We start from the raw sequence: 26,057 nt of genomic DNA on the forward strand, positions 1-26,057 counted from the left end.
CTTGCACCGCCCTTAATCCATTCAACCCTGAGTGGACACAGCACATGTTTCAGAGAGCACCGGGTTGGGGGTAAGGTCACAGATCAACAGGATCCCAAGGCAGAAGAATTTTTCTTAGTACAGAACAAAATGAAAAGTCTCCCATGTCTACTTCTTTCTACACAGACACAGCAACCATCCGATTTCTCAGTCTTTTCCCCACCTTTCCCCCCTTTCTATTCCACAAAACCGCCATTGTCATCATGGCCCGTTCTCAATGAGCTGTTGGGTACACCTCCCAGACGGGGTGGTAGCCGGGCAGAGGGGCCCCTCACTTCCCAGTAGGGGTGGCCGGGCAGAGGCGCCCCTCACCTCCCGGAGGGGGCGGCTGGGCCTGGCCTATTTTTTTGTTTTTGTTTTTTGAGATGGACTCTAGCTCTGTCGGCCAGGCTGGAGTGCAGTGGTGCAATCTCGCTCACTGCAACCTCTGCCTCCTGGGTTCAAACGATTCTTGTGCCTCAGCCTCCCGAGTAGCTGGGATTACAGGCACGCGCTACTACACCCAGCTAATTTTTTGTATTTTTAGTAGAGACAGGGCTTCACACGTTGGCCAAGATGGTCTCAATCTCTTGACCTCGTTATCTGCCCTCCTGGGCCTCCCAAAGTGCTGGGATTACAGGTGTGAGGCACCTTGCCCGGCCAACTTCACTCTTTTGGTGTTTGATTTTAGGGCATAAAGTTTATCACTTGAGTCCTTGAATGAAAGGAAGTGTAAACCCTGATGAGTATGGAGTGTGGACTGTCTAGATGCCCCTGGTCTAGGGAGGGATTTATCCCTGAACAGAAGGTGCCAGAACATCCAATTCTTAATGCCCAGATGTCCTGCTTGTTCCTTTCTGAAGGTTAACACTAGGCATTGTTGTCCACCCCCTGGTGTTCAGGAAGGAAACTACTCATCCTAGTGAGGAAGAAGCCACCGTCCTCGTTGGGTGCCCTCACAGTGGCAGGTTCCATGTAGCAGAGAAGTAGGTCGTGCTGGACCTGATCGTTCCTGGAAACCAGGCATGGCCCGCGGAGTATAGTCTGTGGTTTTCTCTTTCAGTTATCTATGACTTTCTGGCTGTGGATGATATAAACGGGGACAGGATCCAAGATGTTCTTTTTCTTTATAAAAACACCAACAGCAGCAACAATTTCAGCCGATCCTGTGTGGACGAAGGTAATTTCATTTTATATGAAAAAGGCGGAGCTCCCTGTAGAAAGAGGAATCGTCATTTTGGGTCACCCTCTCGCTTTCAGCGTTTGGGGGAAGCAGATGGTGGTGTTTCTGGACCCATCTCGTCATCCTTCCTGGCAGACCAGAAAGAGGCCTGGAAGCCCATTCCCAGCACTGCCCTGGCCCCTGAGCCCCGTGGGGTCAGCATTAGAGCCCCGGGAGCCTGCAAGATAAAGGAGATCCACCTGGCGGGAGGGGCTGTGGCCTAGGAGAGGTGTGAGGAAAACAGACCTGTAACAGCACATGCTGGGGCTGGCCGGCCTGCCTGCCCAGATGCTGCAACAGTGAGGTGCCGGTGTCTCTCCCTACAGGCTTTTCCTCTCCCTGCACCTTTGCAGCTGCTGTGTCGGGGGCCAACGGCAGCACGCTCTGGGAGAGACCTGTGGCCCAAGACGTGGCCCTCGTGGAGTGTGCTGTGCCCCAGCCAAGAGGCAGTGAGGCACCTTCTGCCTGCATCCTTGTGGGCAGACCCAGTTCTTTCATTGCAGTCAACTTGTTCACAGGTAGGCCAGCCAGGCAGCGGGGTTCTCACTGAGGGCCTCTCACCTGAGCCACCTCACCCTGAAGGCTAATGCCAGGAGGCCGCGACGAGGCTCAGCCCTGTGATCTTGAGGGTGGCTGGATGGGAAGGAAGGTTATGGGGAGAACCTCGAAGTGAGGCTGCAAGTGCGTGGAAGGCACACGCCTCGGCTGCCTTCAGCTGCACTGTGTCTGTTACCTCCCGTTACACCTTGCTGGTGGGCTGTAACACACAGGGGCAGTCCGATGTCACCTGCCGTGGGGTAGCAGAGAGGAGGAGCGGCTTGGCCCCCGGCTGCTCCTGGGGTGTCAGTGGTGGCAGTGCCCAGGGCGAGCCCAGAACATGAACCAGCACTCGGCCCGTCAGGGGAGATCGGGGCCTGTGAGTGCCCCTAAGCCTGAGGGTGCAGGTCTCCGAGCCCCAGCGGAGCCGGCCTCGTGGAAGGACGAGGGAAAGAATGCGTGGTGCACGGGGCCGCGTGTGTGTGTGGGCTCCTTGCACCTCATCGCGGTCTGGAAGAATTCTGTGCCTAGATTTGGTGAATGTTCATATTTCCCTTACAAGCTGTCATTTTAAGGATATGGAGGAGAATAAAGAGCAGGCTGAAAATATTTTAAGAATCAAGGAATCTGTCTTTAAAGAAAGGTTTGGATGAGATTGTGTGTGTGTAAGGAGTTGGACCAGGACCTGTGGCCAGTAGACCCGCCTCCGGGTGCACACCTCCACTCTTGCCTTCTCTGTGGAGGGCAGAGGAAGGGGCCACTCAGCTGGGGCCTGCATGGCACCAAGGGCACGCCTGCAACCCCAGCAGGAGGCAGGGGCTTCGAGAGGTGGGTGAGGTCAGGCTTCATCCACTCGGGCGGGAGGGTCAGCATGGGCCCTAGAGGTTCCAGAACACGCAGATAGGAGAAAAGGAAGGGGGAACTCTGCGGTTCCCAGGAATGAGGCTGTCAGCGTTTGGCGTATTGCCACCGAGTCTCCATACACGGGCAGGACGTGTGTCCACCACCTCCTCGTGCTGCTCCTTCACGAGCACGGGAGTGCCGCCCTCCCCTCCTGTTGGCATCTGCTCTGAGTGTGCGGTGAGCCGTGGGCTCACGAGGGTGACGCCTCAACAGGAGCCTGCCTGTCACAGGCCTTGCGGTTGCCGGGCTGCTGTTGAAGGGGACTCAGGGCCACGTTCCGTGACCGTGTGCTTGATTCTAGGGGAAACCCTGTGGAACCACAGCAGCAGCTTCAGCGGGAATGCGTCCGTCCTGAGCCCTCTGCTGCAGGTGCCCGATGTGGACGGCGATGGGGCCCCAGACCTGCTGGTTCTCACCCAGGAGCGGGAGGAGGTACAGCCCAGCCTGGCTCTCCTCCTAAGTCACGAGGCCACCTGCCACACGGCCCTGCTCTACCTCCCCATCTGCTGCCACTTCCCAGACAGGATTCGGGTCTGACCACTTGCCGGGGACTCGCCCAGAGCCCCACGTTCCCAACTCCCATAGACCCAGCATACTCAGGGGGCTCCACCTCTACCAGGCAGCTTTGGGGCCTCCCCAAGAACAGTGGAGTACACACTTCCCATTTGTGCTGTTGCAGTGTTGGGGGTGAAGCTCTGAGGGCTGGGAGCACCTGTGAGGCACTGGGGCTGCCCTGCCTGCCTCATGTGCCCCGTGCAGTGTGGAGGCACCGACCATCGTGGCAGACTCTGATGTCAGCGTGTCTTTCCTCAAAACCAAGAGCCTGTGGGCCCCTTACCCTTCCACATCTCCCATTGTAGAGTGCCCCGCCCCCAGGCTCAGGTCCCTCTCTTCCTGGGCCTTGTGTCCTTGCAGCCCCAGGCTCAGGTCCCTCTCTTCCTGTGTCATCCTGTGTCATTGCAGGTTAGTGGCCACCTCTACTCCGGCAGCACCGGGCACCAGATTGGCCTCAGAGGCAGCCTTGGTGTGGATGGGGAAAGTGGCTTCCTCCTTCACGTCACCAGGACAGGTGCCCACTACATCCTCTTTCCCTGCGGTACGTTGTTTCTGCCACATCCCTGGCCGGCCTCACTTGTGGAGCATGACTGCCCTGCGGCTCCTCAGGTCCTGCTTCTGCTCTCGAGGTGCTGGAGTCAGGAAGCCCAGGGGCCTGGCTCCATGTGGCACTGCGTGCTCCTGGTCCGGGTTCACAGCGTGACCCTGGTGACCTCGGGCCCTTCTGTGTTTTGAATAGCAAGCTCCCTCTGCGGCTGCTCTGTGAAGGGTCTCTACGAGAAGGTGACCGGGAGCGACGGCCCGTTCAAGAATGACCCGCACTGGGAGAGCATGCTCAATGCCACCACCCGCAGGATGCTTTCCCACAGGTGGGTCCGGGCCGCAGCCTTTCTCCATGCAGAGCGCCCACCCCATGGCTCTGCTCGCCTGCCTCAGCATTCGGACAATCTGTGTGGAGCTCAGAGCAGCCCCACAGGCAGGGAGGTGCTGGGGGTACCGCAAGGGCACCCTGGGCTCAGATGTGAGAAATGGTCAAATAAAAGCCGAGTAAAGAGAAGAAAGGTTCCCAACGCTGTGCCTGTCTGTCTCCACGGAAAGTGGGGGTCTTTCTTCTCTTTTCTGTTTTTGTTTTTTTTTTTTTTTTAAGACGGAGTCTTGCCCTGTCCCCCAGGCTGGAGTGCAGTGGTGCGATCTCGGTTCACTGCAAACTCCGCCTCCCGGGTTCAAGTGATTCTCCTGCCCCAGCCTCCCGAGTAGCTGGGATTACAGGCGCGCACCTCCACGCCCAGCTATTTTTTGCATTTTTAGTAGAGACGGGGTTTCTCCATGTTGGTCAGACTGGTCTCGAACTTCTGACCTCGTGATCCGCCCGCCTCGGCCTCCCAAAGTGCTGGAATTACAGGCGTGAGCCACCGCGCCCAGCTCTTCTCTTTTCAAGCTGTAGAACTGAGAAACGGGTTATGGGGGCCTGAGAGGAGCACCCTGAGACGGGCGGTGCCAGAGCCTCCACTGGGTGCCTGAGGCCGCCCCGGGGACCCGGCGCCCCTTTCTCCCACTCTCCTGTCTAGCTCTGGAGCAGTGCGCTACCTGATGCATGTCCCAGGGAACGCCGGTGCAGATGTGCTTCTTGTGGGCTCAGAGGCCTTCGTGCTGCTGGACGGGCAGGAGCTGACGCCTCGCTGGACACCCAAGGCAGCCCATGTCCTGAGGTACGGGGTTACCCCAAGGACCGCGCAGGTGCTGCACCCCTTCCCGGCATCCCGGGCACATCCCGTTGGCTGGCGAGGAGACAGCGCTGGGGGTGGGGCCGGAGGCCGTGTGCTGCTGCCCGGGCCTCTTGCCTGTCTCTGGTACTTGCCCCTTGCCCTAGACGTCGGCTCTGTGTCCTGGGCCCTGGTCCAGATGTGGCCATGGGAGACTGAGGGGCGGACCTGTTCCTGTGTGCTTCCTTCATCTCAGTCTCCTCACTGAGACCCCTCGTGGGCGCTTCCTCCATATTGTTCCAGAAAACCCATCTTCGGCCGCTACAAACCAGACACCTTGGCTGTAGTCGTTGAAAACGGAACTGGCACCGACAGACAGGTTCGTTGTTCTTCCTTCGGAGGTGGCACCTTTGTTCTTAGCTGAGGATAGACTGGTCTGAAAGCAGACGGGGCTGCGGCCCAGGAGGCTGCTGCCGTCAGAGCTGCTGAGAAGGTTCTGCCTCCCTCAGAGCATCTGCCTCTAGGGCTGGCATGGCTGAGGGCATGTGTGCCTGTGCAAGCCTCGAGCTCTTCCCGGCAGCCCCCATGTTGGCCCCCACAGTGTCCCCTCCCTCCCCAGATCCTGTTTCTGGACCTTGGCACTGGAGCCGTCCTGTGTAGCCTAGCCCTCCCGAGCCTCCCTGGGGGTCCACTGTCCGCCAGCCTGCCGACCGCAGACCACCGCTCAGCCTTCTTCTTCTGGGGCCTCCACGAGCTGGGGAGCACCAGCGAGACGGTACGGGGCCTCCACGAGCTAGGAAGCACCAGCGAGACGGTACGGGAGCCACCCTCGGAGCAGCCATGCTGGGAGCTGGGGCCAGAGACCCAGGCTGGAGCTCCACCGGGGAGTGCCCAGAAGCTCTTCGGTGCCTGGGCAACCTCACATAAGTTGAAGTCCAGTGACAGTCAGGATGAGGTGGTGCAAGCTGAGGCAAAGTGACCTTAGAGGAGTCCAGCGAGAAGGGGCTGATGGCCTTCGGTGGATAGGGGCGCACACAGCCATGCCCTGAAGGGAGTGGCTGCCGGCAAGGACCAGTGTCAGGACCAGGTGGGGTGGGAGGACCTGGGAGGTGGCCACAGAGCTGGGGGCTGGCGTTTGGGGGACCCAGATAGGGCCCCTAGCAGACATAGAGCTCCAGGCACGGTCACTCTGACAGCAGTGTCCTGTGGGAGTGCTCAGTGAAGGGCGTGGGGCCCATTGCTGGTTCTCGCTCCAGGAGACCGGGGAGGCCCGGCACAGCCTGTACATGTTCCACCCCACCCTGCCGCGCGTGCTGCTGGAGCTGGCCAATGTCTCTACCCACGTTGTCGCCTTCGACGGTGAGTGTGGCCTCGGCCAGGGACCCGGGTGTTCCGTGGGGTCTGCCCTGGCTGGTCCTGAGCCGCCCTGACAGCTGCGTCCCCCACCCTGCAGCCGTCCTGTTTGAGCCAAGCCGCCACGCCGCCTACATCCTTCTGACAGGCCCGGCAGACTCAGAGGCACCCGGCCTGGTCTCTGTGATCAAGCACAAGGTGCGGGACCTTGTCCCAAGCAGCAGGGTGGTCCGCCTGGGTGAGGGTGGGCCAGACAGTGACCAGGCCATCAGGGACCGGTTCTCCCGGCTGCGGTACCAGAGTGAGGCGTAGAGGCACGCCAGCCAGAGCCTGTGGAGAGACTCCGCCTGCTGACACTAAACGTCCTGGGAAGTGGGCCCTTCCCTGGGTCTCTGCACTGACTCCCCCACTCCTGACCCTGGTGATGGTCGCCACTGGGCAGCAGCAGCCTTACCAGTCCTCCATGATCACACCCAGGGACCTGCATGGGTGAGGGGACACGCTGGGCCTCTCTCCCGCCCAGCGTCCTCCCTGAGTCCCCACACAGGGCCTCACTCTGCACCCCACCAGGGTCCCGCTCACACCAGGCAGCCTTCATAGTGGTCTCCCTGGCCACCTTGGGCAGAGCTGGGTCATGCAGCACCCCATCCTTACCCGGTGCCCTCTCCTTGCCAGCTTCTCCCCAGGCCAGAGCGGCCATTGCGTAGAAAGAACCAGGGTGTCCCCGGGACAGGCCGTCCCCCACCCCATCCTGTAGAAGTCCATTCCCCTTTTCCCTCCTGTGCTCTGTCCCCCAAGGAGTCATGGAACTCAGGGTACTGGGCCTCAACGGGAACCTGAGACAGCTCCAGCTTCGCAGCCCTTCCCGGAGCTACAGGGGGATCCTCTAGCATGGGGGGTGTGACTTGGTTCCTTTGACCAGGTCCTGTGAGGAACCCTGGAGCAAGGGTCTCCCCCAGCAGGATGGGTGGGGCCTGCTCTGGAGCTGGGCCCGTGGCCGCTCACAGGTGTCCTTAGTGGTGTTGCAGCTGTCTACTGGCTGCATGTGCTGTGAATATCCCAAGGAACTGGCTGTGGAATGCGTGTTTGGGTCAGTCTGTGCCCTCTCAGTAGACACTGGAGCTGCTCTGTCCCTGAAGAGGCCCCGTGCCCCAGGCGTGGCAAGCGCCTGCCTCTCCCCTTCCGGTGCTCACACGCCCGCGCCGTGTCACCCGATGCAGGACTCACCTCTGTGCCTTGCTGCTCCTGAGGCCCAAGGGCAGCCACGGTGCTCTGTACTGCTCGGGCCGCCCAGGTCACAGAGCCTGAGCTTCGTAGCCAAAGCAGCCTGATGACCCACCCACCAAGGAAGAAAGCAGAATAAACATTTTTGCACTGCCTGAAAAACCCCGGTGGTCAGGCGTGAGCCTAGCGTGTGTGCGTCTGCCTGTCTGTCTGCTCCCTAAGTAGTCAAATGGATTTGTTCCTGGAGGAGTGACCAGGAATTTGCTGGCCAGCCTGGGTCAGGGTGGGGAGGGCTGCCGAGGAGGCGAGCACCCCACCCAGACCTGCTCAGCCAGAAACTGGGCACCCAGCAATCTTGACAGCCTCTGGGGGTCTCCGGTTTGAGGACCCCTGCCCACCAAGCTGGGCACCCTGGCCCCATGCACGTGGGTGTGCTCCCACCTGGAACAGACGGTGGCCTCGGCACCGCGTGACGTCTGAGGGCTGGCTGGAGTCCAGCGTGAAGGGATGATGGTAGGGCCGGGGTGAGCTCTGGTGACCCTGCAGGCAAGAGGAGCCCAGGCAGGGGCTCCCCGGAGACGCAGCTTTGGGTGTGGCGGCAGTGAGGGGCAGACAGGGGCTCCCCGGAGACGCAGCTTTGGGTGTGGCGGCAGTGAGGGGCACGGGCTTTAGAGAGCCCTGCAGGACTGTCCCACGGCCACGTATGCAAGTGTGAAAAGCCCCGCTTCAGAGCCACACAGGTGTAACCTTGTTCCCGTTGCTCCTTCCAAGGCGTGGTAGGGGGACGTGGGGGATGAGGTTGAACAGGTGGGTGCCCTCGTGCCAGGAAGCGGTTCTCTTGTCCCTGAGAAAAGTAACTCAGCCCAGAAGGCCTTGAGTATGAAAGGGCCATAGGGCTCTGCGGATGCGTCCTATAAGTGAGAACCGCCAGGCGGGCAGGGTGGGGCTGGAGGGAGAAGGGAAGGTTCACTGGGGTTGCAAGAGCTGCCCCCTGACAGCATGGGAGGGAGTGCAGGGGGTCCCCAAAGGGAGGGGACACCCTGCAGGTCAGAGGAGCAGCTGTGCCCCTGGCCATGGAGGGGTGGGCAGGGCCTTGAGCCCCACCCTGAGAAGCCAGAGTTGAGGGGCTGGGCCAAGGGGTGCCATTGCTGGTGGGCAGAAGTTTCCCTCCCTGCAGGAACAGCCTGCACCCCCAGACTGTGAAGAAGGGATTCTTGCCCTGTGGTCACTGTGGGCCCTAGAGAGTCTGGGCCATGCCATGCCATGCCCTCTGCAGCTCTGTGGCCTTAGGGCAGGCTGGGGACAACTGCCCCTCCCCAGAGGCTTCCTTAACAGTTTCCTCACTGTTCCCCCTCTGGAGGGCAGGCGTCCCCACACACTACCCTGCTCACCCTAGCCCACCAGAGCACAGTGCCCCTGGCTGTCTCCTCCCAAAGACCAAATGCCCCAAGTCTGCTGCCTGGGTCTGAGAGGGTCAAGTCCCTCCTCCACCATCGACTCCACACACCTGGGACCTGCCCCTTCCCTCACCACACACTGCACACATCACATGCACAATACATTCACACATATGTACTATACACGTGCACACCTCATACATGCAATGTGCACCACACATGCATCCTACACGACGTGCACACACACCACACATGCATGCCTCACAGTACACCTGCACACGTGCACTACACACAATCACGCATGTGCTATGCATACACACATGTGCCTCACAGTGCTACACATGCCTCATACACACGACACGTGCACACACACCACACATGCATGCCTCAGTACACCTGCACACGTGCACTACAATTATGCATGTGCTATGCGTACACACCACACGTGTGCCTCACAATGCTACACATGCCTCATACACACGACACGTGCACACACACCACACATGCATGCCTCACAGTACACCTGCACACGTGCACTACACACAATCACGCATGTGCTATGCGTACACACCACACGTGTGCCTCACAATGCTACACATGCCTCATACACACGACACATGCACACACCACACATGCATGCCTCACAGTACACCTGCACACGTGCACTACACACAATCACACATGCTATGCGTACACACCACACGTGTGCCTCACAGTGCTACACATGCCTCATACACATGACACGTACACACACACCACACATGCATGCCTCACAGTACACCTGCACACGTGCACTACACACAATCACGCATGTGCTATGCGTACACACCACATGTGTGCCTCACAGTGCTACACATGCCTCATACACACGACACGTGCACACACACCACACATGCATGCCTCAGTACACCTGCACACGTGCACTACACACAATCACGCATGTGCTATGCGTACACACCACACGTGTGCCTCACAGTGCTACACATGCCTCATACACACGACACGTGCACACACACCACACATGCATGCCTCACAGTACACCTGCACACGTGCACTACACACAATCACGCATGTGCTATGCGTACACACACATGTGCCTCACAGTGCTACACATGCCTCATACACACGACACGTGCACACACACCACACATGCATGCCTCACGGTACACCTGCACACGTGCACTACACACAATCACGCATGTGCTATGCGTACACACACGTGTGCCTCACAGTGCTACACATGCCTCATACACACGACACGTGCACACACACCACACATGCATGCCTCACAGTACACCTGCACACGTGCACTACACACAATCACGCATGTGCTATGCGTACACACCACACGTGTGCCTCACAATGCTACACATGCCTCATACACACGACACGTGCACACACACCACACATGCATGCCTCAGTACACCTGCACATGTGCACTACAATCACACATGTGCTATGCATACACAGCACACGTGTGCCTCAGTGCTACACATGCATCGTGCACGACGTGCACACACCACATATGCATGCCTCACAGTACACCTGCACACGTGCACTACACACAATCACACATGCTATGCATACACACCACACGTGTGCCTCAGTGCTACACATGCCTCATACACATGACACGTGCACACACACACCACACATGCATGCCTCACAGTACACCTGCACACGTGCACTACACACAATCACACATGCTATGCATACACACCACACGTGTGCCTCAGTGCTACACATGCCTCATACACATGACACGTGCACACACACACCACACATGCATGCCTCACAGTACACCTGCACACGTGCACTACACACAATCACGCATGTGCTATGCGTACACACCACACGTGTGCCTCACAATGCTACACATGCCTCATACACACGACACGTGCACACACACCACACATGCATGCCTCACAGTACACCTGCACACGTGCACTACACACAATCACACATGCTATGCGTACACACCACACGTGTGCCTCAGTGCTACACATGCCTCATACACACGCACACACACCCATGCATGTGTCACATGCACAGTCACACCGTAAGCTGCACCCACAGCAGGATGGGCTCAGAGCCAGGGCCCAAGGGTCTTTTATTTGTGTGCTGGATGCTGTTGGGAGTGACTGGATGTGAGCCAGCCCTATATGTGGGGATGGCACCGCCCTACCGCCGAGAGAGTTGAAGCTGCACCCCCGAAAGGAGCCAGCTGTACCTTCACCCAGTCTGGGGGAGTGGTGAGGCACTTGGGGGATGGGGAGCAATGCCAGCTCACGAAGGAAGGCTTGGGCAGGGAGGATCAGGGACACCTGGCAAGGATCCACCCTATGGAATCAGGGGCCTCGTCAGTGGGGTGACAATGTCAGAGTTGTCTATAAATCTGGGGGGGAGGCCGCGGCCTCGAGGTGGAAAAGCAGGTGCCGGCGCACCTGTGGACAAATTCTGGAACGCGTTTGGCGAGGGAGGAATAGGCGCAGCTCCAGAAGGCAGTGACCTCGAGGCAGCCTCAGCACGGCACTCTCTTGGGTCCTCTTCCAGGCTCACACTGGGCAACAGCGGAGAGGCTCTTGGACGGGGCAGAGCTCGCGCCGAGACCTGCATGTCCGCGTCTTGTGACGGGTGTGTGGGAAGCCGCCCGCCTGTGCATCTTGCTTCCGGGTATTCGCTGGCTGATTTACTGGTTTTAGAGATGAGGATGGGCACCCAGTGCTGGACTGAAGACCAGAGAAGGTGGAGCTCCCTGTGGCCTTGGTCTCACCTCTCTTCAGGTAACAGGCGCTGCCCTGAGCCAAGCTGTGCCAATGAACCCCCTCCCTGGGAATCCACACCTGGACCCATTCCTTCTGGGCAGGGAGGGCTTGCTGGAGGGAGGGAGGCTGTGCACCCCACAGCAAGACTGGGCCCCCTGGGCACAAGGGGACACTGGTGCTGGGTTCAGCAGCCCCCAGGACCTGGGCCAAGAGGGGGGTGGCTGCTGCATTCACGCAGGACATTGAGCTGCAGGGACTAGAGTGGCAGATGGGCCAGGTCCACTAGGCCACCCCATCTCCACCCCCAGGGCCACAAGCCGCTGTGGGCTCCACAGGGGTGGGAAGGAGTGCAGGGCTGGGGCTCGAGTGCCGTGGCCTCCACGTAAACGGGAACACGCTGTGGGCGAGAAGGGGGCTGAGAACAGGCTGGCCAGCTGGTGTCCTGCCCACCTCACTGCAGGGCCCCAGCAGCCCCCAGGCCACAGCCGCCAGCCACAGGGCACTGCCTGGGCTCACCGTCTCTTCGTCTCCAGCGGGATCCCAGCCTCTGCCAGGAGGCCCTTGTACATGTCAGACTTCAGGAACCTTGGGTAGGAGTCCTACAAGAGACAGCGTCCAGCCCCTGACCCTTCTGCCTCCTCACTTCTCAGCCAGCTCCCCCCGAAGGGGCAGCCAAACATTGCTGGAGCCTCCTCCAGCCACAGAGTCTCCGGCGGACAGGGTGCTGGAGGCAGCCACCCCGGACCTGCCCAGACCAAGGCAAACTCAGGGAGACCTGAGCTCCCGTCTGCCTGGGCCATGTCACAGCAAAAATGGCAAGAGCCCTGGTGGCCATGTGTAGAGGAATAAACCGCAGCACCTCCTCAGCCATTAGCAGGAACCAGGAATGGCTCCGTGTTCCCCACAGAGTGAGGGCAGGGTTGTGGAGTCAAATAAAAAAACAAGGTAGGCCACGCATGGTGGCTCACGCCTGTGATCCCGGCCGGGCAGAGTGGCTCGCGGTTGTGATCCCGGCCGGGTGCGGTGGCTCACGTCTGTAATCCCAGCACTTTGGGAGGCTGAGGCGAGTGGATCATGAGGTCGGGAGATCGAGACCATCCTGGGTAACACGGTGAAACCCCACCTCTACTAAAAATACAAAACATTAGCCTGGTGTGGTGGCGGGCGCCTGTAGTTCCAGCTACTCAGGAGGCTGAGGCAGGAGAATGGCGTGAACCTGGGAGGCGGAGCTTGCAGTGAGCCGAGATCTCGCCACCTCACTCCAGCCTGGGGGACAGAGCGAGACTCGCCTCAAAACAAAAGAAAACAAAACAAAACTTTTTAGATCGAAGCTTGACCCTTATTAAGCATGTGATCTGGGCCAGTCCTTCAGCCCGTCTGAACCCGGAGTGGGCTCAGGATGGAACGCTGACAGGAGAGTGGCCAGGGCGGCCCCAACCAGGTGGGGAAGGTGCTCCCTAGGGGCAGAGTCAACGTGGGCAGTGCCTGTGCAGACAGAGCCCTTGAGGGTGGGGACATGGAGGCCCGTCTGGGATGACCCCTCCTGCCCCTCCAGGCTGACCCAGCACCCACCTTCTTCATGAGCATGTATATGTGCAGCTGGGCGTCATCCAGGACGTAGCGGTGGGGCTGGCGCAGCCTCTCCAGGGTCTGCTCCATGGTCCGGCTGTCGATGTTGACCCAGCGGGCAGCTCCGGGGGCCAGGAACTGCCTAGGGGTGGGGACAGCACTGGGTAGTCTCGGCTGGGTGCACCTGCCTGTTAGCCAACCGGTGCCCACCACGCAGCACTTACTCGTACACGGCATCCACCAGGGTGGGGACCTGGGCCTGCGTTCCATATCGAAGCTCCTCACATGCCTCCCAGAAGCTGAGGTTTTCTCCTGGGGGGCCGGGCACCCAGTCAAGGATCCCATCGAGAGTGGCAGCCAGGGCCGGTGGGGGGTTCCCAGGGAGCTGGTGGAAACCGAGGCGGGAGGGGTCCCAGGCAGCAGCCTCCCCGCTGGGACTGGAGCAGGGGCTGGGGGGTTCTCACCACTGAACTCCTTTCCCAGAAAGTCCATGAAGTGGGCCCGCCCCATGGGGTCCTCCAGGAGCTCCCGGAAGCTGAAGCCCCATCTCTCCACACGGAGCTTCGTGGGGGCAGCCACCCTGGGGAGAGGGCAGGGCTGTTCGGGAGGGTGGGGACTGACCCTCCTGCATCCCCCCAGGCTGGGAGCACACCCGCAGTCCCGCTGCCCCGCCTGGGCTCACGTGGGGGCATTCATGACCCAGTAGGCGTCATTGTCTGAGATCCAGGGATTGCTGGGCAGGCACCCCGACACGAGGGGGTCGTGGGGTCCACGCTGGCCGCAGAAACTCAGGTACCTGGAAGGGGGTATCGGGGCTGGTGCAGGAGGGGCCTCAGGAGCTAGCGCACTCAGCAGGGGTCTCCAGCTGCCACCCCTCACCCCACTCACGCCTCAAGGCAGACGGACGACTTCACTCGGGTCCTGCCCAGCGCTTTCCTGAAGTACTCAATCTAGGATGTGGGGCCTGTGAGTCAGGTCCCGGGCTGGGGAAGGCACCTGGCACCCTCCACTCCCAGCTCCAGAACTTACCTCCCGCTTATAGAAATCTGCACCCTTGGTCTAGAAGGGGACAGGTGGGCTGCAGTTAGATGCAGGTCCCCTGCTGGGGTCCAAAATCCCCAGCAGGAGGGCACCTCCCCAGACTGAGCCCCTGCCACATAGATCTGGCAGAGATGGTGGCCCAGGCCCCCAGTCCCGCCCCTTGGAGCCCCTTCTTCCAATCAGGGATCTGACTTTCGAGGAGACCTCTGGGGGCCTAAGGGCTGGCGATCTGTGGAATATTCCACGGAACCCTCAGGTTCTCAAAGTTGCAATTGTGAGTAATATGTCATTTTTTTTCTTTATTATTTTTTTGAGACAGTTTCACTCTTGTTGCCCAGGCTGGAGTGCAGTGGTGCGATCTCGGCTCACTGCAACCTCCGCCTCCTGGATTCAAGCCATTCTCCTGCCTCAGCCTCTCCAGTAGCTGGGACTACAAGCACGCGCCACCACGCCCGGCTAATTTTGTATTTTTAGTAGAGACGGGGTTTCTCCATGTTGATCTGGCTGGTCTCGAACTCCTGAACTCAGGTGATCTGCCCGCCTCGGCCTCCCAAAGTGCTGGGATTAGAGACGTGAGCCACCGCGCCCGGCCTAATATGTCACATTTTCAAATGTACTTAAATTATGTTTTTAAACAACACATACTTGAGAAATACTACTAATGGGGATCACTGGGGAACCAGGTGTGACGTTCATTGGTCGGCACCTCGCTGGGGCCAGAGTGGAGGAGGCGGACGCGCTGCGAGTCCTGGCCTGTGTCCCCGCTCTCTCTGACCAGCTTTGTATGGGGAAATGTTAGGGTCGTGAACTTAAGAAGTTTTATCAGTGAGGTTCTAGGTGCATCTTTCCAGATGTTGGGTCTGGATGGGACTGGTTTGAACAAAGGGTTTTGCTGCTGCGGGGCTCAGATGCTCCCTCTGGTCTGGTCCCTCTGGTTCTGGAGGCCTCCACCTGGAGGGAGGTTGCTGGATCTGCTCAGGTCTGTCAGAGGCCGTAACCCTGCTTGTCACCCCTCCAATTTCCAGCAAACCCTGATACTGTTCTGGAGAAGAGCCCCCTTCCTCCCCGCCAGCCCCCTCGTCCCCACCACTCCACTTACCTGCACCCAGGGCAGCAGGTGGGAGGGGAGAGAAAGCGAGAGTTAGCAGGGGCCTGGGAACAGGGAGTGACCGGGAGTGAGCAGGGGCTTGGGGAGGCTGCACCAAGTGCCCTCTGGGTGGAGCAAATGACGGACAGCCGGGCAGTCCCATGGTGGGTCCAGCAGGGTGCAGCCAGTGTGCAGGGTGAGAGGGCGGCCAGCACGCACGCAGGGGCTCACCATGAGCACACGGCTGGCAGCGCAGGATCCCCGCCCCGGACCCTGCTCCAGCACATTGGGGGCCCCGGGCTGTGGAGGGGAGACGAGATGAGGTGGGGATGCAGTTCCGGTGGCTGACCCCCTTTAAGGCTAAGTTCCCCCTCCCAGACCCCCATGTGGAAACTGACACTCAAAGGAACTCGGGAAGAGTCTCGACCTAGCCTTCAGCTGTCTCTTCTCTGCTCACCACCTCCAAATGGCCTGTTCACCGGGCCTCCCCACAGCCCCAGCTGCTCCCGGCCTGTGAACTCGGTCCCCCCACTGCAGCCAAGGCCGCCCCCACTCTGCCTGCTCCTGAGGCAGAGTCTGCAGTCCCCGCAATCTGGCATCCCTGTGACTCTCCCTTGGGCCCAGAGAGAAGCTGGCTTGTCCTGTGGTCTAGGGATGGAGACCTGGGTTCTGATTGGCAGAAACGCAACTAAGTCACGAAGTGAAAACGTCCTGCCCCCACCAGGAGTTCCAAGGCAGGTCCTTCCACAGGCTCAAAATGGTGGTCCTGAGAGCGCCTGTCGGGGAAGCACGCTGACCCCTGCACTGGCCGGCGACCCCCACCCTCACCGCAGGTGGGCTCACCGGGGGCCTGTTCACCAGCCAGTAGGTCTGCTCCTGGCACGCAATGACCAGCCTGTCCCCCTTCCTGCGCTGCTTGGCTGCCCTAGGAGGAGGAGGCCGAGTTGAGGGCACGCCCTGCACACAGCAGCCCCTCCGCCCCCACCCTCAGGCCTGGACCTGGGCAGGCAGCCACACCCAGGGGTGCCCTCCACGGTCCCAGGGCCACCAGAGCCTGGCCTGGGCTGGGCTTCCCGAGTAGCCTGGGTTGGGCGCCTGCAGGCGGGGCGGGGCGGGGCGGGGCCTCACCTCAGCTGCTCCCTCGCCTGCATCAGCACCAGGTCCCACGCGTGGTTGATCTTCTTGTGTAGCCGGTCATAGCAGTCCTGGGGGCAGCGAGGTTTCCAGTGGGTCGCCCCGGCCCCTGCCCCCAGTGAGACTGTGTGGGCAGTTGGGGGGTTGGGGACTGTCTTGGGTTTTGGGGCCTCGGCTGTATGTTCTGGGGTAAACTGTGAGGCCCCGGGGGGCCGTGAGTGAGGCTTGGGTTCCTCCAGCTGTACCCAGCCGGGGCGGGAAGGGTGGGGGGTCCCACCTTCTCATAGTCCACCAGGGTCCCCCGTTTTCGGATGTTCTTCTTGGCCAGGTAGATGGCTGGAAGGACAGGGACAGCCTGCAGAGGGGCCAGCTCTGCCCTGCCTCACGGCATCACCCTGAGGCCCCCAGTCCTGGGAACTTGTCTGGGGCCAGCCGTCCCCTTGCTCACCATAGTCCAGTTCTGCAGCCGGCCACAGGGTACTTGTCCAGAAGTACGGGGTCTGGCGTGGTGCAGGGAGAAGGTGTCCAGGACGCCTGCGTCTGTGCCTCCCCAGTGTCACCCCACCCTCAGACCTCCCTGGGAAGAAGCCTGGGCTGGGCAGGGGGTGTCTGAGGGTCTCCCTGCCTGCCCACCACCCAGAGACTCCACTGACCACTCGCCAGTCTCTCCAACTAGAACTGAGATCAACTCGCTCCTTAGGGCCCTGTTCAGAGACTGCCTCCCTCACTGGTCACCCTAAGCCCCCATTCAAGGCGGGGTGGGGCTGGGGGCCTGCACAAGTCTTGGATGTAGTCACAGTCTGTGCCTGGGGAGGGGTACAACGGACGGCAGGTCGGCCCGGGACCCTGATGTGGTTAGGGAGGGCAGGAATGCTGTCCTCAGGCCTTCACAGCCCCTCCCTCAGGGCCTGGGCCTAAGGACCCCCAGGAAGATGGCAGAATCCTCTGCACATACGACCCCTTGTGGGGCCCTGCTGTGGTCCCCAGGAAAACTGAGGCTCCATCCCTCAGCCGGGTCCTTCTCACCACATCGGTACTTGCGGTCCAGGACTTTTGGGGAGGGGGCGATGGACCACCAGTCCACGGTGACATGGCGGAGTCCCACTCCAATCCCAGCAAGCTCGGCGCCCCTCCTGTCTCCCCGAGTTGGTAAGCTGGGTGGGTGGGGGTGGGGGTCCCACCGGCTCCCACCTGCACCCCCGAGCCTGACCTGGAACCTGTAGGGCGTCTCATCTGGCCGGAGCATGAGGCTACGGGGGTCGCGCAGCGGGTAGATGTAGCCATGCTGCACCAGGACGGTGCCCAGGTGCAGGGCCTCTGGGGAGGGGTGGGACGGTGAGCGCGGGGCCGCGGAAGCGGGCGAGGGCGGGACGAGCCGGGCCTCCTCTCCCCTATGTGCTCCCCACCCTTGCACAGCGCGCTCAGCAGGGCTCTGAGAACTGCCAGACTCCAGGAAAACCCAGGCCTAGGCCAGCAGCCCAGTGACCCCAGGGCCCAGTGGGAGGCAGGGCGCTCACCCTCCTCCGAGACGCAGAACTTCTGGGCCAACCACTGCACGACGTCGCTGCCTGCACGGGAGAGACAGAGGTGGAGGGAGGCCGAGGCGCGCACGCACCCCCGCCCCGGCGCGCCTCACCTGTCACCGCGTGGGGAATGACGGTGACCAGCAGGCGCTGGCTCCGCATCTTCACGCCCTGGTCGGGGTCCTGCATGCTCACGACCACCCGCTCCATCTGGGCGGAGGGAGTCGTCAGGGGGTGTCTGGCCGCCCCGCAACCCTGATTCCCTGGCACCGGCCGGGATGCCCCGGATCCGGGAGCGCGGAGATGAACGCGCGGCGGCGGCGGATTCCAGGCCGCAGCTGGCGGCGGGGACGCGGGGCGGGCCGGGGCGGGCCGGGGAGGGCCGGGGAGACCCCGGGAGACCCCCAAGGGGCCCCAGGCCTCGCCGCCCCTCCCGGCCTCGCAGAGCCTCCGCCCCAGGCCCGCCCCGCCCCGCGCGCCCCCGTGCCCCATGCTCTCCGGCCCCTCCCGGCCTCGGGCGCCGGGAAATCGGGGGACGGCGGGACACCCACCCGCCTCGCACCTTCCTCAGATGCGGCATCTGCGCCCGGGGGCGGCCGGGGGGCGGCGCGGGGCCGGCGGCCATGGCTGCGGGGCGAGGCCGGCGGGGATGACCGAGCGTCCCGCCCAGCCCCGCCCCGCGCCGCGCCGCGCCCGGGTTAACCCTCGGGCCGCGAGGCCAGAGTCGCCCAGGCCCCAGTTCGGGTCTAAGAGTCACGGCCACGGCCCAGAGACAAACGAGCCGGTCCCCCACGAGCGACCCGAGTCACCCCCCCCTCCCAGGTCCCGGGACGCTGAGGCCCTCGTGGGTGGAGGCGAAGTGGGACGGGGGGCGTGGGCCGGGGACCGAGGGGGGATGTGAGGGGATGGAGCTCAGCTGGAGCAGGGGGTGGTCTCTGGGAGAGGCAGAGGGGCTCATCAGCGAGGGGGGGTTACTATGGGGAGGCTCTCAGGGAGGGCAGCGGGGGGGATGGGGGTTCAGAGAGGGAGAGGGGTTCCGTGAGTAGAGGAGACCCGTAGGGAGAGTGAACTGGGGTGGGAAACGTGGTTTAGGGCCCACTGTAACCCCGGTCCTATGTGTGGGGCCCTGAGGACATTCAGGGACTAGAGGCCTGGCTGTGGGGCCGGGGCCGGGGCCAGCGGTATGACTGCCCGAGGCCTTGTGTCCTGCGATGCTTGTGGCCAAGGCTGCATACATTGCTGTGACAGTGGCTGGTTAGGGGCAGGGTGCATGAGAGACTGGGTCAGCTTTCTACATGGGCTGGATGCCGGCTGTCAGTGGAGCACGTGGCTGCTGCAGAGTGTGACCCAGCTGTCCCCATCTCCTGCTGTGGGTCCCTTATCGGGGGTCCTTCCAGAAGAGTGGCTGATGGCTCATGGCTCACTTCCCTCAGTTTCACGCAGGCCTGGGTGGGCCCGCTGGGGAATGGGCAGAAACCCTGCCCAGGGCACCCTGACACTGTTGGAGAGGAGCTTTACTGCAGGGAGGACCTCAACAGACACCCACCTAGTCTCACCGGCGGCCGCCCGGCTTCAGGCCCCACTCCGCTCCCAGCTCTCTCCCTCCTCCAATGGCTATGCCTGTGCCCCAGGTGCACCCCGAGCCAGGCCCAGGATCTTCAGGCCCCACCGGGCAGTCTCGGCTCACTGCAACCTCTGCCTCCCGAATTCAAGCAATTCTCATGCCTCAGCCTCCTGAGTAGCTGGGATTACAGGCTCCCACCACCACGCCTGGCTAATTTTTATTTTTGTTTTTGTTTTTGAGACGGAGTCTCACTGTGTCACCCAAGCTGGAGTGCAGTGATGCGGTCTTGGCTCACTGCAGCCTCCGCCTCCTGGGTTCCAGCGATTCTCCTGTCTCAGCCTCCTAGGTAGCTGGGATTACAGGCACGCGCCACCACACCCAGCTAATTTTTGTATTTTTAGTAGAGATAGGGATTCACCATGTTGGCCAAGCTGGTTTCGAACTCCTGACCTCAGGTGATGTGCCTGCCTTGGCCTCCCAAAGTGCTAGGCTTATAGGTGTGAGCCACTGTGCCTGGCCGATTTTGGTATGTTTAGTAGAGATGGGGTTTCACCATGTTGGCCAGGCTGGTCTCAAACTCCTGACCTCAAGTGAGGCTAGATCTTATTATTTTTTTATTTTTTTGAGATGGAGTTTCGCTCTTGTTGCCCAGGCTGGAGTGCAATGGCACCATCTTGGCTCACTGCAACCTCCGCCTCCTGGGTTCAAGTGATTCTCCTGCCTCAGCCTCCCTAGTAGCTGGGATTACAGGCACCCGCCACCACACCCAGCTGATTTTTATATTTTTAGTACAGATGGGGTTTCACCATGTTGGCCAGGCTGGTCTCGAACTCCTGACTTCAGGTGATCCACCTGCCTTGGCCTCCCAAAGTTCTGGGATGACAGGTGTGAGCCACCACACCCGGTCAGATCATTTTTTAAAAACTAAGTCGAGGTCTCACTATGTTGCCCAAGGTGGTCACGAACTCCTGGGCTCAGTCCATCCTCCTACCTCAGCTTCCCAGCGTGCTGGGATTAAAGGCATGCCCAGCCAGCATCTTTTTTTTTTTTTTTTTTTGAGACTGAGTCTTGCTCTGTCAGGCTGGAGCGCAATGGCGCGTTCTCGTCTCACTGCAACCTCCTCCTCTGCCTCAGGTTCAAGCAATTCTCCTGCCTCAGCCTCCTGAGTAGCTGAGATTACAGGCCCCCGCCACCACGCTTGGCTAATTTTTGTATTTTTAGTAGAGACAGCATTTCACCTTGTTGGCCAGGCTGGTCTTGAACTCCTGACCTTAGGTGATCTGCCCACCTCGGCCTCCCGAAGTGCTGGGATTACAGGCCTGAGCCACCGAGCCCAGCCTCGGCACCATTTTTAAAAGGTGCAAATGCATCTATTTCTGCTTGCTTTATTTATTTATTTATTTATTTATTTATTTATTTAGAGATGGAGTTTCACTCTTGTTGCCTAGGCTGGAGTGCGATGGTGCAATCTCGGGTCACTGCAACCTCCGCCTCCCGGGTTCAAGCGATTCTCTTGCCTCAGCTCCCAAGTAGCTGGGATTAGAGGCATGCGCCACCATGCCCGGCTAATTTTCTTTTCTTTTTTTTTTTTTTTTTTTTGCATTTTTAGTAGAGATGGGGTTTCACCGTGTTGGCCAGGCTGGTCTCGAACTTCCTGACCTCAAGTGATCCACCTGCCTTGGCCTCCCAAAGTGCTGGGATTACAGGCATGAGCCACCGCGCCTGGCCACTAATTTTTTTTTTTAATTTCATTTTTATTTTTGTAGATAAATATACACGTAGCCCCTCGCTTATCCCTGTCTGTAAGGGCCTCAGTTTCTTGCTGTGTTGCCTAGGCTGGCTGATCTTGAACTCCTGGCCTCAAGTGATCCTCCTGCCTCAGCCTCCCAAATGTTGGGATTACAGGCATGAGCCATGGCACCTGGCTATGTATTTATTTTTTGAGAGATGGCGGTCTCATTCTGTCACCCAGGCTGGAGTGCAGTGGTGCAATCATAAACTCACTGCAGCCTCAAACTCCTGAGCTCAAGTGATTCTCCCACCCCATCATCCTGAGTAGCTGGGACTACAAATGTGTACCACCACCTCTGGTCTATTTCTGCTTTCTTGGAGGCAGAGTACCTCTCCCCATCCTTACCCACTCAGAGGGTGCTAGGGGCTGGGCAGGGTGGGCGGTTGGCCTTGGGCTGGGAGCCCCTAACATACTGGTCTGAGTCCATTTCCATTGCCGGAGAGGCCAGGTTCAGCATGAGCTGGGGCAGGGGGCTTGTGGGGTCTCTTACTCCAGGGTACCATCTCGCTTGGATCCCAGTGAGCCCTCCCATGCCCCACACCCAGGTGGGGTGAGGTGGCCCAGGTCTGGCTGCCCTGTCTGCAGGGGTGGGCACCCATGGTAGCTGTGAGGCAGAATAGGGAATGAGGGTAGCCAAGGGTTGGGCATAAGAAACGGAACAGCAGGTGCAGCCAGTTCTAGGAAGGATTGGGCAGCTCACAAGCCACATCCTGGCTGCTGTCATAACAAGACAGAAGTTTCCACTTCACCTCTGATTGGTCTCGGGCCAATCCTTCATAGGGTGTAGCCAATTGGAGGCCTGTAAAGGGCACAAGGGCTGTGGTCAGGTTCCTTTGCTTAATAAAAATCCTAATTACAGAGGCTCTGGAGCTACTTGCTCCAGCCCACTCCCACTCTGTGAATTGCCTTCCGTAAATCTGTGCTTTCCTTACTCCGTTCTTCTGACTCAGTTTTGTTTCCTTGTGTTTCGTTGTTCTTTTGTTACTTTGTGCGTTTTGTTCAATTCTTTGTTCAACCCACCAAGAACCTGGACAACTCAGCTCCAAGACCTTCTATCTGGTAACAGCTGCAGGAGCTGGAGCTGTGGGCCTGGGGACAAGTGTCCTAACAGCCCCCGCTCCCTGCAGCGAAGGGTCAGCAGAGGTGGCGCTCTAGGGGGGCCTGGGCACAAGTTCATAGGATCCTGCCCTGGAGAGGTTGTGGGCAGTTGGGGGGCAAGGGAGACAGTCCCCACCCAAACCCCAATGCCCCCTAGCACCCAAGGTGGTCTTCTCTCAATTGAGGAGCTCCTTGGCAAGGGCGGCTCTAATTTCTGGTGTCCCTGGAACCAGGAATAGGGGGCCGGCCAGGGGTGTCTAAGAAAGGGACTCAGGCTGGTGTTCGGACCCCTTCTCCCTTATTCAGACCCAGGCCTTTGGTCCAGCTGTCCCAGCCAGGGCCTGCTCACCCCTGTCCCCTGCCGGGTCCCATCCCACCCACCCACAGGTCTCAGTTTAGGTGTCAATATCAGAAGCCCCCTCTGTGCTCCGGTCTCTGTACTCCGCCCCCTTGTCAGTGTCCTCTCCCTGAGGACAGGGGGCTCGGTAACTGGGTTTCCAAGAGCCCTGCAGGGACACCCCCTCTTGGGAACTCACACAGCCCAGCCAGGTCGCTAAGCCTTTCAGGGGCCCTTGTTGCCTCTGTGGCTCCAGACGCACCTTGGTGTGCGTGCGACCCGTGCCCACTGTGGTCCCGCCCTACTGATGACCGTGAACCTGTAGGGTGTTGGGCCAGCCCCTCACCCCAAGGCTGGGCAGGGCCCCGGAGTCCCCCTCGGCCCAGACAGAAGCTCCCTCAGGAGCGGGGGAGGGGAAGGGGGCGCGCGGTCCGGCCCCAGGTGTGGCCGCGGATAATGAGACCCTGGGGATAGGGGCGCACCTGCGCCACGGCGCCCCGCAGAGGGTTTCCCAGGAGACCCCCTCAGGCTCCCGCCGCGCCGTGGGGGTGGGGCAGCCCTGCTGGCCAGAGCCGGGCACGGGCCGGGCGGGCGGCGGGGATCGTGACCGCGGCTGCGTGCGTCCGCGTCCAGGCGCTTCTGTGCGGGGTCCTGGCGCGCCGGCGGGGGCGACCCGGGTGCCGGCGCCGTGCGGGCGACACGCGCGTCTCTGCGGGGCTGCGCGGGGTCCGCGGAGCGGCTGGGGGCGCGCGGCGCGGGCGCGGCGCTGGGCGCGGGGGGCGCTCCCGGCCGGGATGAGCTCACCGCAGTCGCGCCGGGGCTGAGCGCCGAGCGGGGCGGCGGCGGGGCGGGCGGGCGGCGGCTCCTCGGCGGCTCCGCGGCGGCCCGGGCCGCGCGCCACCATGCTGGGCCTGGACGCGTGCGAGCTGGGGGCGCAGCTGCTGGAGCTGCTCCGGCTGGCGCTGTGCGCCCGAGGTGAGCGGGCCGGGCAGGGGCGGGGGGCTCGGCTGGTGTCAGCCCCAGGCGGGGAGTAGCCCCTCCCCCGCGGCAACTTTGGGGGCGCGCATGGGGACCTCGCGGCGCCGACCCCCCGGCTGGGGTCTGGCAGGGGTGGGGGACTTCATCCAGGCTCCACCCCTGTGGGGAAGGGACGAGGTGCGGACGGGTCCGCTTGTGAAGCGGCGGCGCTGGGACCCTCTCCCCCTGGACACAGCCGCCTGGAGCCCCTCTCTCTTGGGTGGGGCTGGGGCTGGGGCTCAGGCTCTGCAGAGCGTGTGGTGATCCCCGAGAAGACTGGAGCGAAGTGGGCAGGGACTCAGAAACCCCTGCCCAGGGCACCAGGGAGAGGGGCTTCAGGAGACCACCAGCCCGGGGCGCCATGGGAGGCGGCGCAGAGCCTGAGCCCAGGGATTTGGAGACAGCCGCCCCCGGCACCCCAGCACCATGGGGAGGAACTCCTAGACTGTGGGAAAGTGTTCAGAGACCCCAGCCCAGAGCAGGATGGTAGAGGGCCCTAGAGGGTCAGTAGGTTTGGGGGGCCGCCGAGGGCCGCTGCTCTCTAGCAGGTAGCCCCTGACCCTGGGCTGCCCTCATTTGAAGTCTTCGCTCCCCCACCCTTTGGTCTCCGAGTCAGGGAGGGGGCCCTTGTGGACATCTGGGCCAGAGGAGCTGCAGGCCTGGCGGTCTCTGGAGGCCCCTCCTGAAGGTCTGGGTGCGGTGCGGCACCTCCCAGGCCGCCCCGCTCTCTCTGCTCGCTCTCTCCCTGAGCCCCCAGAGGCTTCCCTTGAGTCCCTTTGGATAGTGGGAGGTACAGCTGGCCAGAGGGGGCTCCAGCCTGGTGCTCGAATGCCAGGGTCTGCTAGTGGCTGCTGCTCACGCCCCTCCCCACCCCCAGTCCTCCTGGCTGACAAGGAGGGTGGGCCGCCAGCAGTGGACGAGGTGTTGGATGAGGCTGTGCCCGAGTACCGGGCCCCGGGGAGGAAGAGCCTCTTGGAGATCCGGCAGCTGGACCCGGACGACAGGAGCCTGGCCAAGTACAAGCGGGTGCTGCTGGGGCCCCTGCCACCGGCCGTGGGTATGGCAGGGGCCTAGGCTTGGAGGGCTGGGTCTGGGGGGCTGGTGAGGAGCCTGGTGGGGGTGGGGGGGCATCCTGCAGACTTCCAGTTTCTCCTCAGACCCAAGCCTGCCCAATGTGCAGGTGACCAGGCTGACACTCCTGTCGGAACAGGCTCCAGGGCCCGTCGTCATGGATCTCACAGGTAACTCGCAGGATGCTGCACCCTGAACACAGGTAGGGCCCTCCCAGGCACGCTTCTGCACCCCTGCGTTCCGAGCCCTGGGCCATCACAGTCGCAGACCTCATGGGTACCACACCCCACGTGGGGGCTCCTGGAGCAGGTCTCAGCCTGTAGGGGAGTTCCGACCCTAGCTGAGGTTTCCCCAATAGGGGACCTGGCTGTTCTGAAGGACCAGGTGTTTGTCCTGAAGGAAGGTGTTGATTACAGAGTGAAGATCACCTTCAAGGTGAGAGCCGGGGCAATGGGCGGAGGGGATGGGGGTGGGGGCAACAGCCAGAGGCCTGGCCCCCAGAGGAACCCCTAATGCGTCTGTTCCCAGGTCCACAGGGAGATTGTCAGCGGCCTCAAGTGTCTGCACCACACCTACCGCCGGGGCCTGCGCGGTGAGGGCAGCGGTGGGGGGAACGGGGCGGAGGGAAGCGGGGGCAGACAGAGGACAGCTCTGATGCCCTCGCTCTCCCTAGTGGACAAGACCGTCTACATGGTGGGCAGCTACGGCCCGAGCGCCCAGGAGTATGAGTTTGTGACTCCGGTGGAGGAAGCGCCGAGGGGTGCGCTGGTGCGGGGCCCCTATCTGGTGGTGTCCCTCTTCACCGACGATGACAGGACGCACCACCTGTCCTGGGAGTGGGGTCTCCGCATCTGTCAGGACTGGAAGGACTGAACCCCCAGTCCTTGTCTCCCCTACCTCCCTCAGTTGTTGCACAGGGACCCCCAAGCATCCCCAGCACCCCTCGTGAGTGACCAGACCCTCCCCTGCTGCCCCTGCTCTGTCCCGGGACCCCCTGGGCCTGGCGCTGTCCCCTGAGCTGTCCCATTAAACATGGCCCTGTCTCGGTGCCCTGCGTGTCGTCTCTTTCTGCCTCCCCTCCCCTGGGGGCTGGGGGCGGCCGCATGGGCCTTGTCTTTGCTGGGACTGGGCCTGTGTGCCACGTGGC

General features: G+C 61.3%; 3 protein-coding genes across 57 annotated transcripts in view; 2 read left to right on the forward strand and 1 right to left on the reverse strand.

The window, feature by feature from the left end:
- Nucleotides 1-23,501, forward strand: part of FAM234A (family with sequence similarity 234 member A) — a 51,136-nt gene extending 27,635 nt beyond the window's left edge. For 7 of the 50 annotated variants that reach the window (XM_055099239.2, XM_063598131.1, XM_063598132.1 and 4 more), the window contains 10 exons: nucleotides 1,082-1,198; nucleotides 1,567-1,758; nucleotides 2,982-3,112; nucleotides 3,644-3,776; nucleotides 3,975-4,104; nucleotides 4,804-4,944; nucleotides 5,242-5,317; nucleotides 5,558-5,713; nucleotides 6,195-6,297; nucleotides 6,392-7,677. In XM_055099239.2, coding sequence (XP_054955214.1) covers nucleotides 1,082-1,198; nucleotides 1,567-1,758; nucleotides 2,982-3,112; nucleotides 3,644-3,776; nucleotides 3,975-4,104; nucleotides 4,804-4,944; nucleotides 5,242-5,317; nucleotides 5,558-5,713; nucleotides 6,195-6,297; nucleotides 6,392-6,603 — 1,391 coding nt within the window. In that variant the 3' untranslated portion in view covers nucleotides 6,604-7,677. Of the gene's footprint in view, nucleotides 1-1,081; nucleotides 1,199-1,566; nucleotides 1,759-2,981; nucleotides 3,113-3,643; nucleotides 3,777-3,974; nucleotides 4,105-4,803; nucleotides 4,945-5,241; nucleotides 5,318-5,557; nucleotides 5,753-6,194; nucleotides 6,298-6,391; nucleotides 7,678-11,465; nucleotides 12,633-22,411 lie in introns of those variants that run through there. The other 43 variants (XM_063598122.1, XM_063598120.1, XM_063598125.1 and 40 more) reach the window with 23 other exon arrangements.
- RGS11 (regulator of G protein signaling 11) lies at nucleotides 11,006-18,714 on the reverse strand. 5 transcript variants are annotated; one of them, XM_034951623.4, is made up of 17 exons: nucleotides 18,594-18,714; nucleotides 18,145-18,241; nucleotides 18,026-18,076; nucleotides 17,719-17,825; nucleotides 16,957-17,008; nucleotides 16,786-16,844; nucleotides 16,503-16,579; nucleotides 16,218-16,299; nucleotides 15,606-15,674; nucleotides 14,276-14,305; nucleotides 14,135-14,196; nucleotides 13,929-14,042; nucleotides 13,711-13,826; nucleotides 13,471-13,558; nucleotides 13,250-13,388; nucleotides 12,194-12,276; nucleotides 11,006-12,074 (listed from the first exon to the last, which is right to left on the reverse strand). In XM_034951623.4, exons 1-17 carry the CDS (start codon nucleotides 18,654-18,656, stop codon nucleotides 11,960-11,962), a joined length of 1,404 nt encoding a protein of 467 aa, XP_034807514.1. In that variant the 5' UTR covers nucleotides 18,657-18,714; the 3' UTR covers nucleotides 11,006-11,959. The 5 variants fall into 5 exon arrangements, with proteins under 5 accessions (XP_034807514.1, XP_034807516.1, XP_034807515.1 ...); XM_034951625.4 differs by having other exon boundaries at nucleotides 18,583-18,713; XM_034951624.3 differs by lacking the exon at nucleotides 14,276-14,305.
- A 127-nt stretch (nucleotides 23,502-23,628) lies between the features above and the next one.
- On the forward strand, nucleotides 23,629-25,958 carry ARHGDIG (Rho GDP dissociation inhibitor gamma). 2 transcript variants are annotated; one of them, XM_034951630.4, is made up of 6 exons: nucleotides 23,629-23,797; nucleotides 24,717-24,896; nucleotides 24,997-25,080; nucleotides 25,269-25,345; nucleotides 25,439-25,502; nucleotides 25,584-25,958. In XM_034951630.4, the coding sequence occupies exons 1-6, from the start codon at nucleotides 23,725-23,727 to the stop codon at nucleotides 25,781-25,783; spliced, it is 678 nt and encodes a 225-aa protein (XP_034807521.1). In that variant the 5' UTR covers nucleotides 23,629-23,724; the 3' UTR covers nucleotides 25,784-25,958. The 2 variants fall into 2 exon arrangements, with proteins under 2 accessions (XP_034807521.1, XP_034807520.1); XM_034951629.3 differs by having other exon boundaries at nucleotides 23,660-23,797; nucleotides 24,675-24,896.
- The last annotated feature ends 99 nt before the right edge of the window (nucleotides 25,959-26,057 follow it).

This window comes from Pan paniscus, chromosome 18, assembly GCF_029289425.2.
Source record: "Pan paniscus chromosome 18, NHGRI_mPanPan1-v2.0_pri, whole genome shotgun sequence".
NCBI classification, from domain to species: domain Eukaryota; kingdom Metazoa; phylum Chordata; class Mammalia; order Primates; family Hominidae; genus Pan; species Pan paniscus.